Source organism: Schistocerca gregaria, unplaced genomic scaffold (assembly GCF_023897955.1).
Source record: "Schistocerca gregaria isolate iqSchGreg1 unplaced genomic scaffold, iqSchGreg1.2 ptg000182l, whole genome shotgun sequence".
Classification (NCBI taxonomy): Eukaryota; Metazoa; Arthropoda; class Insecta; order Orthoptera; family Acrididae; genus Schistocerca; species Schistocerca gregaria.
In genome coordinates, this window is record NW_026061732.1 from 368,537 (window position 1) to 384,061 (window position 15,525).

Sequence of the window (15,525 nt, forward strand, 5' to 3'; positions counted from 1 at the left end):
TATCGATCTCTGATAGAGATTATGATTATCTAATTCTAAATAATATTTACAATAGAGAAATTCTCATTGTCTAAGTCTGATTTAAAACTGTTATTATATATATACATCTCTAAATACTTAGTCAATATTGATGTCAATTCTACATCTAACTCTAAAATTACTTAAAATTCAGATCTAATCTATGTTATAAAACCATAAGATATATTCTATTTAAATCATACTCCATATTTGATATACTAAGATTGTCTTATCTACTTCAGATTAATAACATAATGCAGTTAAAATATACTATGAAAAAGAGAAATTTTGAATGAAAATAGATAATTGATCAGATAGAAAATACAATGTATAATATGAATATGATATAATTAAAAATATATAGATAGTTGATATAGCTTGAAAAATATAAGAGAAGAATAGTTATGATAATGTTTGTGGATCTAGAATTAGAGTAAGATATAAATTGAAACTATACAAAAGAGTATCAATTGATGAGGAGTGTATAAATATAATGTAAAGTGTTTGTGTATAAATAATAGGAATAGAAACAATAGAAGAATAAATCTATATGGAGCTATAAAAATAACATGAATATCAATTGAATTTAAAGCGAATAATATAAAAGATGATATGATTAAAACAATCATAAAGTAATATGGAAATAGGATAGAATAATGTGATAATATAATAACATAATATGATAGAAGAATAGAGAATAATGCTATAGTGTGGAATAAAAAATATAGAGTAATATAGGGTAGTAGAATAAAATAAGAATATTGAGATAATAGGATAGATAGTAGGTATGTTATAAAGAGGTGTGATATTATGTGAATATGTAGAGAGATGTGATATTATGTGAATATATAGAGAGATTATGTAATATTGCGTGTGTGTGTATATAGAGGTATGATGTTGTGTACGTGTACAAAAAGGTATGATATTATCTGAATATGTATAGAGATGTATGATATTATCTGAATATGTATAGAAATATATGATATTATCTGAATATGTATAGAAATATATGATATTATCTGAATATGTATAGAAATATATGATATTATCTGAATATGTATAGAAATATATGATATTATCTGAATATGTATAGAAATATATGATATTATCTGAATATGTATAGAAATATATGATATTATCTGAATATGTATAGAAATATATGATATTATCTGAATATGTATAAAAATATATGATATTATCTGAATATGTATAAAAATATATGATATTATCTGAATATGTATAAAAATATATGATATTATCTGAATATGTATAAAAATATATGATATTATCTGAATATGTATAAAAATATATGATATTATCTGAATATGTATAGAAATATATGATATTATCTGAATATGTATAGAAATATATGATATTATCTGAATATGTATAGAAATATATGATATTATCTGAATATGTATAGAAATATATGATATTATCTGAATATGTATAGAAATATATGATATTATCTGAATATGTATAGAAATATATGATATTATCTGAATATGTATAGAAATATATGATATTATCTGAATATGTATAGAAATATATGATATTATCTGAATATGTATAGAAATATATGATATTATCTGAATATGTATAGAAATATATGATATTATCTGAATATGTATAGAAATATATGATATTATCTGAATGCGTATAGATGTATGATGTTGTGGATATGTATAGAGAGGTATGGTGTTGTGTGAATATGTGAATATATAGAGAGGTATGATATTATGTGAATGTGTAGGTAGAGATGTGTGATGTTGTGTATGTGGGTGAAGAGGTATGATGTGTAGAAGAATATGTATAGGTATGCATATAAAGGGGTATAAAAGATTGAATGTGCAGAGTGAATAAAATAGAAAAGATAATATAATAGAGAAAATAATGTGATAATATAGAATATAAGATATGATGAAGAGATATGATGATAGAATAGGATAATAGAAGACAATATGAGAATAGAGAAATAAAATAATAAGATAGAATAATACGATAGAATGAATATATATAGTAGATAATTATGATGTAAAAAGTGTATAGATAGTTACGATTTAGATTGAAGATAGATAGATAGACAGTTATGATTTGAATTAGGTAGATGTGAATAATATGAATAAGAGTAGATAATAGTGAGTAATAAAAGTGGTGTGTGTGTAAGTATATTGTTGAGTGTGAGTTTGTATACATGTATATATATGTATGTGTATGATATTGTGAGGATGTGAATAGTATTATTGATTTGAGAATGTGTAAATAAAAGAGTATATGAATAGTATGATAGAGTTATAATAAGATGTGTGTATGAGGTTATATATGTGTGTGTATAAAGGGATATATGTGTGTGTATGATGATTATGATATTGTATGTGAATAGAGTATATGGTATAAAGTATGTAAGTATATAGAGTAGATGATAGAGATTGAATATATGAATAATATAGTAGAAGAAGTTGATAGAAGTGAGCAGAATAAAAGAAGAAAAGTAGGAGGATAAAAATTGATAATGAATGAGATAGGATAAAGATAGGATAGAGAGTTATGATGATAGAATAGAATAATGAAAAACAAAGTGAGAATAGAGTAATAGGAAAGAGGATATTATAATAGATTGAAAATGATAGATATAGAAGATCAGTGGTGAATAGGAGCGAATGTGGGAGATCAGTGGTGAATAGGAGCGAATGTGGGAGATCAGTGGTGAATAGAAGTAAATGTGGGTATAGTGTTGAATAGGAGTGAATATGGGGGATCAATAGTGAGTAGGAGAGAATAATTATGATAGAAAGGATGTAATGTAGATGAATAGTATGAATAGAGAGATAATAGTAAATAGTAAGAATAGATATACAATGATGAATAATAAGTAGTATGTAAATAATATAGACCAACATGATGTTATGAATATGTGTGTAAATAATATTGATAGGGATAGTATATGTAGAGAGTATGTAAATAGTGTGATATTATTGTGAGTATATGAATAGTATGATGATAATATTTTAGGTGATTTATATAATAGGCTGTAAATATATATATATGATGTATAATTATGTGTGGATAATGTGATGGAGTATGTAGTGATGTATAAAATAGATAATGTAGATTGAGTATGATGAAGTTATAGAACTTGAGAGGATTAGGTAGAATAGGATGAGGAGAGAGGAGTAAGTTGATAGAAGTTTAAAGTAAATGAGAATATATAGTAGTGTAGAGAATATATATATATAGTATAGATGATATATAAAATAATATATATATATAGTATAGATGATATATAAAATAATATATATATATATATAGTATAGATGATATATAAAATAATATATATATATATAGTATAGATGATATATAAAATAATATATATATATATAGTATAGATGATATATAAAATAATATATATATATAGTATAGATGATATATAAAATAATATATATATAGTATAGATGATATATAAAATAATATATATATATATATATAGTATAGAAGAATATAATGTAATAAAAAGAAAATATAGATAATTATACTAATATGTATATAATATAATTTGAGTTTATAAATGATGTATTTTGTGTATAGATAATATGATATAAGTATTATGTATGGATAGTATGATAAAATATATGAGTATATGAAATAATATGGTATGTAATATATGTATGACAAGATGATATAATAAAAGATTATGCATAGATGGTATATAAATAATATAATAAAAAATATGTAGATATATAACATAATAGAATATGTAAATGTAATAATAAGTAGATTAAATAAGGTAGGTATATAATAATATATAATAGAGAAAGTAAAGTAAAGAGATAATATTATAGGTTGGAGAGATAAAAGGAATATAAGATTTAATAGAAGATATTAAAATAATATAAATAAATTAATTAGAGTTATAGAATATATAATATAGAATAAAACAATATTAAAGAATATAAATGAATAATATATAGAGAGAGAGTAAAGAAGAAGATGATAAAATATAAAGATAGATAGATAAAGATATAATGTATATGAATAATTATGAAATAGAAATATATTAAAGAATATTAAATGTATTATAAAATAATAATTAATAAATTTAAAAAGATATAAATTATATATTTTTTTAATAGATTTTAAGATTAGAAGATATAAGATGATAAAAAAAATAAAGTAAATATAATAATAGAAAAAATAAAGAAGAATAAGAAATTGTAGACATATAATATGTATATAAATATATATATGTATATAAATATATATGTATATAAATATAAATATAAAAGATATATATATATATAATTGTTTGAGATATATAAATAAATAAAATATAATGCATATATATGATAAGAAATGTAATAACAATAAGTGATAAAATAATATAAATTAATAAGATAAGGTAGAGAAAATAAAAATAATAAAATGTATAGAAAATATGTAGATATATATATATAACAAATGAATTTTGATAAAATTGATTGATGATTATAATATATATTATATAAGGTAGAGATAATAATATGATTGATATTTAAAATTAAAAAAATAATAAAAAAAATGAAGATTTTTATATATGTAGAAAATATATGTAAATAAAATACATTCTGAATTATAAATGTTATAAATAAAAAAATAGAAGAACAAATAAAATAATAGATGATAAAATGAGATATATTGTAAATTAGAAACAAATATTGATAAAAAAAATAAAAAAAAAGAATATATTATTATAATAATAGATATTAATAAATAAAAATAAATAGTATAATGTAAATGAAAAGTAATAAGATATATGTATATAGAGATAATAAAAAAATATTTTTTTTTTTAAATGAGCTCAAATGAATATTTTTTGAGTATTTGATATGAAAAATTATAATTAATATTTATATGTTTTAGTTTTAGTTTTTGATAAAGAAAGAGATTATATATATATATATAAAATGTAGATTATAGGTTAATATTGAAAAGATATAAATAAATTAGAATAGATTAATAATAGACTAAGAAAATAATGATAGAATAAAATGAAAATATAAAAAAAAATTATAAATAGTTTTATGAAGAATATAAATAAATAGTTTATGATATAGGTAAATGATATAGATTATAATATGTATTAATATGATAATAAATGTAAGTAAGAGAGGTTATATATATGTTGTAAATAATATTAAAAAAAAAATTATAAAAATAAAAAAATATTAGCCGAAAAAAATATTTGAAATATTAAGAAGAATAAATCATTTATCAACTGAAAAGTAAGAAGTGATTTATTATTAAGATATGAAGATAATGAATAAGTTATTGATAATAGCGATTATATTATTTGAGATTTCAAGAATATTTTCGGTGGAAAATAACTCTTCAAAATTTGTGGCGGAGTTGAACAAGTTATTAGTGAATGATAAAATTGCAGATGACTACTGCAATGATAGAAAAATAATATATTGCAATAATGGTGAGGTGAGTGATGTTGTATTGGATGGGGTTGAATTATCAGCATTTCCTGTAGTGATTAGAACAATTAAAAATACATTAAGAAGTTTAAAAATAGGTCAGACAAATCTGCAAGGTAATATTCCGAATGAAATTTATGAGCTGAATGAATTGATAAGTCTGGATCTAAGAGGAAGCAAATTTAGTGGTAGTTTAAGCGATAATATTAGAAATCTAAATAAATTAAGATATCTTAATTTATATAATTTGAATCTATCTGGATGGATACCTGATGGTTTTTACTTGTTGACTGATCTGCATGCTATGTTTTTAGATGGGAACAAATTTAATGGTATTTTAAGAAATGATATTGAAAATATGAAGAATTTAAAATTTATTCTATTAAATGGATCAAATCTATCTGGACCAATACCTGATGGTCTATATTCATTAAGTAATTTAGAACATATAATGTTAGGGGGTAATAGATTTAATGGTAGTTTAAGTGATAAGATTAGAAATCTAAACAAGTTAAAATATATTGATTTAAGTAATTTAAGTCTATCTGGACCGATACCTGATGGCTTATATTCATTGAATAAATTGGAATACCTGTATCTACAAGGAAACAAATTTAATGGTATATTAAGTGATGATATCAGAAATCTGAATAAGTTATTACATATTGATTTAAGTGGATCAAATTTGTCTGGTGAGATACCTGATGGTATATATTCATTAAGTGAATTAAAAAAGATGAAATTAGGAGGTAACAGATTTATTGGTAGATTAAGTGATAATATTAAAAATATGAATAATTTATCAGAGCTTGATTTAAGTGGATCAAATCTGTCTGGTGAGATACCTGATTCTATATATTCATTAGCTAAATTGAATTATCTGAATCTAAAAGGGAATAATTTTAGTGGTAGATTAAGTGATAATATTAGAAAACTAAAGAATAAATTATTAGAGCTTGACTTAAGTGGATCAAGTTTATCTGGTGAGATACCTGATGGTTTATATTCATTAATTAAATTAAAAGAGCTGAAATTAGCAGGTAACAGGTTTAATGGTAGTTTAAGTGATAAGATTAAAAATCTGAATAAATTATATTATCTTGACTTAAGTGGATCAAATCTATCTGGATCAATACCTGATGGTCTATATTCATTGAGTAAATTGGAATATCTATATCTACAAGGAAACAAATTTAGTGGTGAATTAAATGATAATATTGCAAATATGAATAGGTTACGATCAATTGATTTAAGTGGATTAAATTTGTCTGGTGAGATACCAGATGGTATATATTCATTGTATTGGTTAAGATATCTTAAATTAGGAGGTAATAATTTTAATGGTAGTTTAAGTAATGATATTAAAAATATGTGGGCTTTATTAGAGCTTGACTTAAGTAATTTAAGTTTATCTGGTGAGATACCTAATGGTCTATATTCATTAAATAGATTGGAATATCTAGATCTTATGGGTAACAAATTTAGTGGTAGTTTATCATCTGAGATTGGTAATATGATTAGGTTAACTAGTATAAATCTAAGTTTTAATCAATTAAGTGGAACTATACCAAATGAAATAGGTGATTTAATCAATCTGAAAGATTTAGAAATGAGAGAGAATGAATTTGAAGGTAATATTCCTGATCTGGGTCGTCTAGAATTTTTAGTAAATATGAATATTAGCTCAACAAAACATATTCTGAATGCAAGTTGTAATGATAACATGTTACCTCCATATATTAATAAGAACAAATGTTTTATTGGACCTGTGAATAAATTATGCAATAATACTATAAATTGTCAATACAACTTTATAGATAAATCATCAATTGGTTCAATAGTATATATATATAAATTAAAAATAATTATTATGATGATAATATGCAGAGGTATAATAGAAATGATATTAAATTAGAATTATGATATTTATATAAAATGATATAATAAATAAAATATATATAGAGAGAGAGAGTTATAAAAATATAGATAATTTGAATTAAAATATTAATATTTATTTAATATAAGATTTATTGTTATAGTTTATTATATATAAAATAATATGTATATATAATAAAATGATATAGAATTAAAATATAAAAAATAAAATAAAATATGAAATATTATGAAATTTATATAAATATTATTGATATATAAGAGATGTTAAAATATTAGTTTTAGAATAAATATAAGATATATTTATTATATATTAATGTATTGATATATATATATATATATATTAAAGTAGTTTTTTTAATAATTATAGAATAATATAATATATAATAATAGAGTTTTAATATTAATATTATATAAATTATTATTAAAAAAAGTTTATTATTTGATTAAAAGAATTTAATTGATTATATATAATATTATAGAAAAGATTTATTAAAGATTAAATAAGAAATAAATATTATTTATATATTAGAATATAAAATATATATGAATATGATATATATGTTAATTAAAATAAATAAGATATAATTTAGATAATATAATAAAAAAAAATGAGATAAATATATATGTGAAGAGGTATTGACATTATAAATATTTATTATTATATAGATTTAATATAATTACGATAAAGTTATTAACTAAGATGAATATAAATGAGATGATATAAAAAGATGAATAGTTTGAAATAAAATAAAAATGAATATATATAAAAGATAGAATATAAATATAAGAGATAAAAGAGATGATAAGTATATATGATAAAAAAAAAGTACATATGAATAATAGAAATAATGATTAATATGATTAAATGTGAAATTATATGTATATAAATTGAGATATAATGAGATAGAGGTAAATGATGTATACGGATAATTTAAAATGTATGAATATTATATGAATAATATAATTATAAGAGAATAAGTATATATGTGTATAAATAATATGAAGATGAATATATATATATATATGATATGTGTAGGATAGGATAGTTGAGGATGTATATATTTAGATATGTGTATATGAATTGAGATAGATAGGATTGTATATTTATAAATAAGATTGAATAATAATTGGTATATATGAATATAATGAGAGATATGATAGTGTATGAATAATATAAAATGTAATAAAATTTAATGGTTGTAGATAATATAAATAATAATTGATGATAGTATATATGTTTGTGGATGAATTGAGATAGGATGATATATGTAGGTTGGTGGATAATATTGTATATGATAAAATAAATAGTGTTATGAGTGTATGTAGAGATGTATGAATGATGTATAATGTGAATATATATAGGGATAGGATGAATAAATAAACAATATAATTGTATGTATATGAGAAATGAAGAAAGTTTATATATAGATGAGATGATAAAAGGATGATATGATGTTATATAGAAAGATGATATATTTTAGATATGAATAGTTTGAAGGATATGAATGTATATAGAATGTATATAAGTGTGTGGGGTGTATAGAGTTTATAGATAATATGAATTAAGATATGATTGTATATAGATAATAAGATATAAATAGATTATAAATAAATGAAATGATTATGAATATGAATAAGGAGGTATGAATAGATATGAATAAATGAGATATAAATATGAGATAGTATGTAAATAGAATGAGATATGTAAGGGTATATAGATAATATAAATTAAGATGTGGTGATAATATTTTATATATAGAGTATATAGATGATATAAATTGAGATGTGATGATGTAAGTGTGAATAGATAGATAGAATGAAATATATAAAGTAGAGGGATATTATGAATTGAGATATGGTATATGATATATATATATATAAAATATATAGATATATGATGTAGATAATATGTGAGATAGAAGTGATATTTAAAGAAGAATAGATATAGAATAGTATATTATAATGAATAAAATATAGATAGTATGATAGAGAGATAATATATAGATAATTATGATAGAGTTATATGAAGAGAAACAATATGATATAATAAAAGAGAAAATATAGATAGTATGATATAGGTAGAATATGAATATGATATAATGAGAGGGATGTATAGATAGTTGATATAGATTGAAAAATATGAGATAATAATTATGATATAAAGATATATAATTAGAGTATGATAGAGGTTGAGAGTATATAAGATAAGATAAGTTGTTGAGAAATATATAGAGATATAAGATAGAAAGGGTCTATGTAAATGTAATATGAATGAAGATATAGATAATGAATTTGAAGAGAAGATATAAGATATAATATAATAATATGATGATAAAATATAGGATAAGATAGAATAATATAATAAAATATGATAGTAAAATATGATATTATAATAAAATAATGAGAGATAATATGATAATATAGGATAAAAGGTATTGTAGTATGATATAATAATAAAAGATAAAAATATTGAGATAATAGAATATGATAATATGATAAAATAATAGAGAATAGATATATTTTGAGATGTGATATTGTATGAATATGTTCTAATATGTGATAGTGTATGAATGTATTTTGAGATAGATATGATATATAGATAAATATATATTGATATGAATATAAAAAAAATATAAAGCAATTGAATGTGAAAAATGAATAAAATAAAAATGATAATATAATATATAATAAGATGATATAATGATAGATAATAGAAGATAGAATAAATAGATATAAAATATTAGAATAAGATAATAGAAGGATAAAATAATAATAGAAAATATTATGATAGAGAGTGATTAAGATAGATAGTTATGATTTGTAGTGAATAAAAAAGTATAATTATAATAGAAAACGTATATAGATGTAAATGAATATGAATGAGTTGTGGATAATATGTAATATAAATAGAGAAGTAAATAATAATGAATAGAGTGTATAGAATATAGAAAATATGTATATGTATAATGTTGAGTATATATGAATAATATTGGTGATGTAAATATATGATTTGATTGATTAAGAAATATATAGATAATAGGATGAGATAATATATAAAGAGAGGTATATGATAAGATAATATGTGTGAAGATAGGTATATGATGAGGTAGTGTATATGAAGAAAAATATATGATTTTGATATTGTATATAAATAATAGGATAGGATATTTGAGAGTTATTTAAAATAAATATTATAGATTGAAGATTTGAATAATATTGTAGAATTTATGAAGAATAGATAGAATAAAAAAAGGAGAGATAAAAGTTAATAATAAATAATAGATATGATATGATATGATAAAGAGATATGATAATAGAATGATAAATATGAAAAAGTTATAATAAATAGGAAAGGATAATAGATAATAAAGAATAAGAGATAATAAAGAATAGAATAATTGAGAATGATATGATGAGAGAAAATAAAAAAGTAGAAGAGATGATATAATAAGTTAGATATAGAGATAGTAAGAATTAAAGATAGTATGTAAATAAAATGATTAATAAATAAGATATGAATAATATGAAGAAGGATAATGAATAGTATAAATTAGAGAGGATAAAATAGAAGAGGAATGAGAAAGTAGATAATAGTAATGTGAAGGAGAGAAAATAGATAATGATAGTATGAAGGAATAAGAATGATAGGTTAAGAGATAATTAAAGATTAAGAGAGAGACAAGAATTAAGAAGAATAAATATAGATAACATGATAATGATGATATAATGTTTGATAATATGATAGATAATGAGAGAGTATATATAGAATATAATATAGATTGAAGATGTGAATAAGATAATATAAGATGAGATGAATGAATAGAATAAAATTTGAAAAGTTATATGTTGTAGATGAATAAGAGAAGATAAGATAGAGAGATATGATGATAGAATGAGTTGATGAGAGATAAAATAAGAATAGAAAAATAGGAGATAATAATATAATAGAGTGAGAGTGATAGATAATTATGATGTAGATTGAATAGATATAGGTGATTATGATGTAGATTGAATAGATATAGGTGATTATGATGATTGAGTAGATGATATGAACAAAAGTAAATAATAATAAATAATGAGTAGTGTGTGTGTGGATATATTTGTATGAATATAATATTGTGAGATTATAAATAGTATTGTAAATGGTGTGAAAATGTAAATAAGAATATAATATGATATAATTAGAAGAAAGTGTATGTATGAAGAAGAGAGTATGTGTATGATGATTATGATAGTATATGTAAATAAGTGAGATAGATATAGAATATGTAGAGAGAGAGAGATAAATATGTATATATATATATATATATAGAAAGTAGAATAGAGATTAAATAAATAATATAATAGAAGTTGAAAGAAGTGAATAAAGATGAATGAGAGAAGTGTAGGAGGATAAAAATGGATAATGAATAAGAGAAGATGTGATAGGATAGAGAGATATGATAATAGAATAGAATAATAAAAGAGATAATGAGAGAATAGAGAGGAGTATGATAGAATAAGAATGATAGATATAGAGAGAAGGATTATGATAAATAAGAGTGTAGATATAGAAGATTTATGATAAATAAGAGTGTAGATATAGAAGATTTATGATAAATAAGAGTGTAGATATAGAAGATTTATGATAAATAAGAGTGTAGATATAGAAGATTTATGATAAATAAGAGTGTAGATATAGAAGATTTATGATAAATAAGAGTGTAGATATAGAAGATTTATGATAAATAAGAGTGTAGATATAGAAGATTTGTGATAAATAAGAGTGTAGATATAGAAGATTTATGATAAATAAGAGTGTAGATATAGAAGATTTATGATAAATAAGAGTGTAGATATAGAAGATTTATGATAAATAAGAGTGTAGATATAGAAGATTTATGATAAATAAGAGTGTAGATATAGAAGATTTATGATAAATAAGAATAGATAATAGATAGTGTATAATGAATATAAGATAATAATGAATAATGAATGATATATGAATAATATTATTGAGTATGAGATTGTGAATACAAGAAAATGAATAGAATAATAATGGATAATGTATATGTAGTATAGATAGAATGTATAGATAGATAGAGTGTATAGATAGATAGAATGTATAGATAGATAGAATGTATAGATAATAGGATGGTGATATTATATATGAATAGTATGATGTAGAAGAAAGTGAGTTGAATAATAGAGAGTTAGTGATAGATGAAAAATATAGGGTAGGTTGAATAAGATGAATTAATAGAATTTGAGAGGAGAGAAGGAGGAGAATATAAGAAGAAATAGAAATAAGGATATTGATAATGTAAAAAATAAGAATAATAGATTATGATGAGAATTAAATAAAGATTGAGAATTAATGGTAAGAAGAAGTAAGAAGAATAAATATGAATAATATGATGATAATAGAATATGTGCTTGATAATATGATAGAGAGTGATAGAGTATATAGATAGAATATAATATAGGTTGAGAATATAAATAATAAAATAATAGAAGATAAGATGAGTGAATAGAAGAATTTGAAGAGTTATAAGTTAGTGATGAATAAGAGAAGATGAGATAAGATAGAGAGATAGGATAGGATAATAGAAGAGAAGGAAAAAAGAAGAGATAGGATAATAGAAGAGGAGAAAGAAAAAAGAAGAGATAGAATAATAGAAGAGAAAAAAAAAAGAAGAGATAGAATAATAGAAGAGAAGAAAAAAGAAGTAATGAGAATAAAGAGAGAGAGAGATATAAAAAGATAAGATGATGGAAGAGAAAATGATAGATATAGATGATTAGAATATGATAGATATAGATATGAATGGTTATAATCTAATAGATATAGATAGGGATGATTAGAATATGATAGATGTAGATATGGATGAGGTGTATTGAATAGATATGGATAAAATGAATAGGAGTAAATAATAATGAATAATAAAAGATATGTGTATAGTTGAAGATGTGTGTGTGATGTGTGTATGATATGATTAAGAGTAGGTGTGTGTGTGTATGATATAATTAAGAGTAGATGTGTGTATGAAGGGTATGTGTGTGTGATGAGAAAGATACTGTGTGTGAATAATGAGGTAGAGAGTATATATATATATATATAATAGAAGTTGAAGAGGTGGATAAGGTAGTAGAAAATGATAGGAGTGAATAGGAAGTGAGAGGAGAGTAGGGGGTAGAAGAAGTAGAATGAGAGAAGATGAGATAGAATAGAGAAATGTGATGAGAGAGTAATAGAAGATGAGAGATATGATGAGTAGTGGAGAATAATAGATGATAGAATAAATAAGTGATAATAAAGAATAGAGATATTGAGGATGATATGATGAGAGAGAATAGAAAGATGATAGAGTAGATAGTATGATGTAATAAGGAAGATATGAATAAGAAGAAGTAGAGATAGTATGTGAATAATATGATTAATAAATAGAATATGAATAATGTGAAAAGGGGCAAGGGTAGTAAAGAGTAGAGAGGAGAGGATAGAAGAGAAGTGAAAGTGTGAATATTGATAGTATGAAGGAATAAGAATGATGGATAAAGGGATAATTAAGAAGTAAGAAGAGATGAAGAGTTAAGAAGGATAGATATAGATAGGATAATGATGATAGAAGAGAGCGATAGAGTATATATGTATATATATATAAGATAGAAAGAGGATATGAATGAAGGGATAGAATTTGAAGAGTTAGAAGTAATAGATGAATAAGAGAAGATGAGATAGAATAAAGAGATATGATAATAGAATAGGATAAGAAGAGTGAATAATGAGAATAGAGAGAGAGAGAGAGAGAGAGATATGAGAGTAGAATATAATAGAAGAGATGATGATAGAGATAGAAGAATTGAATATGATAGAAGTAGATATGGATGATATGTGTGTAGAATAGATATGAGGAAGAGTGTGTTGGAAAGAGGTGTGTGGGAAGAGTGTGTGGGAATGTATGAATAGATATAGATAACAATGAACAAGAGATATAATATATAGAGGAGAGTTGAGGATGAGAAAGTGTGTGATGAGAGTGTGAGAAGAATATTGTGAGGGTATGAGTAGTGTTATGAATATATAGATAAGAGTAGATGAATAGTGTGAGATGATAGTGTATGTGAAAGAGTATGTGAAAGAGTATGTATGAATAGGAGAGTATATAGAGTGTTAGAGTATGATAGAGTGTGAATAATGAGGTAGAGGGTGTATGGATAGATAGAGGATGAAGAAATAGATAAGATAATAGAAGTTGAGAAGAGAGTGGGAGTGGATAGAAGAGATAGAAATATAATGAGAGAAGAGGAGATAGGATAGAAGATGAGAGATATGATGAGTAGTGAAGGATAATAGAAGTAGTGAATGAGAGAATAGAGAGTAGAGGGGTTGAGGACGATAGGATGAGAGAAGATGGGAAAGGAGGAGGATGATATGATATAATAGAGGAGATATAGATAAAGAGAAATAGAGATAGAGAATGAAGAGTATAAGAAGAGATGAATAAGAAGAAGAAGGATAAGGATAGTAGAGGTTGGAGAGGTTGGAAAGAGAATGAGAAGATAGAGGTAGTATGAAGGGATAGGAAAGAAGAAGTAAGAGAGAGGTAAGAATAATAGAGAAGAGAAATGAGATAATAATGAAGGATAAGAAGATAGAATAATGAATTGAAAATAAGTAGGTAGTAGGAAGAGAGGAGAATAGAAATAAAGAGAAAGGAATAAAGGGTATGAGGAATAGAAAAGAGTAGTAGATAGGAGTAGAAGATAGGAGAGGGAGGGGGAAGATAATAAAAAGGAAGAAAGAGAAGGAGAGTAGTGAATAAGAAGAGGGGAATGAATTTAGAGTAGATATATATGAAGGAGAAGGGGTTGTGAGAGTGAAGGGAAGAATAGGAATAGAAGATAGAAGTAATGGAGAGGGAGAATGGGATAAGGAAGAAGAAGATAGAAGTAATGGTAGAAGAAGAAATTGGAATAAAAGATATGAATAGAGGAGGAAGAAGAAGAAGAGATTGGAGTAGAGAATAGGAGGAGAGAGAAGGAGAGGAGGAAGAAGATATGAAGAGTTAGGAATAGAATATAGAAGTAGTGATAGAAGATATGAAGAGTTTGAAGTAGAGGAGAAAGAAAGAAGAATTAAGAATAGAAGGTAGATAGAAGTAGTAGTAAGGAG

General features: G+C 22.6%; 1 protein-coding gene across 1 annotated transcript; it reads left to right on the forward strand.

Moving 5' to 3' along the window:
- The first annotated feature begins 5,266 nt into the window (after nt 1-5,266).
- LOC126304679 (uncharacterized) lies at nt 5,267-7,470 on the forward strand. Its single transcript, XM_049991852.1, has one exon. The coding sequence runs from the start codon at nt 5,302-5,304 to the stop codon at nt 7,387-7,389; it is 2,088 nt and encodes a 695-aa protein (XP_049847809.1). The 5' UTR covers nt 5,267-5,301; the 3' UTR covers nt 7,390-7,470.
- Nucleotides 7,471-15,525: the final 8,055 nt, after the last annotated feature.

Bases quoted from the DNA above. Each gene is read 5' to 3' on its own strand.
- LOC126304679 (XM_049991852.1), top strand. From the start codon at position 5,302: ATGAAGATAATGAATAAGTTATTGATAATAGCGATTATATTATTTGAG.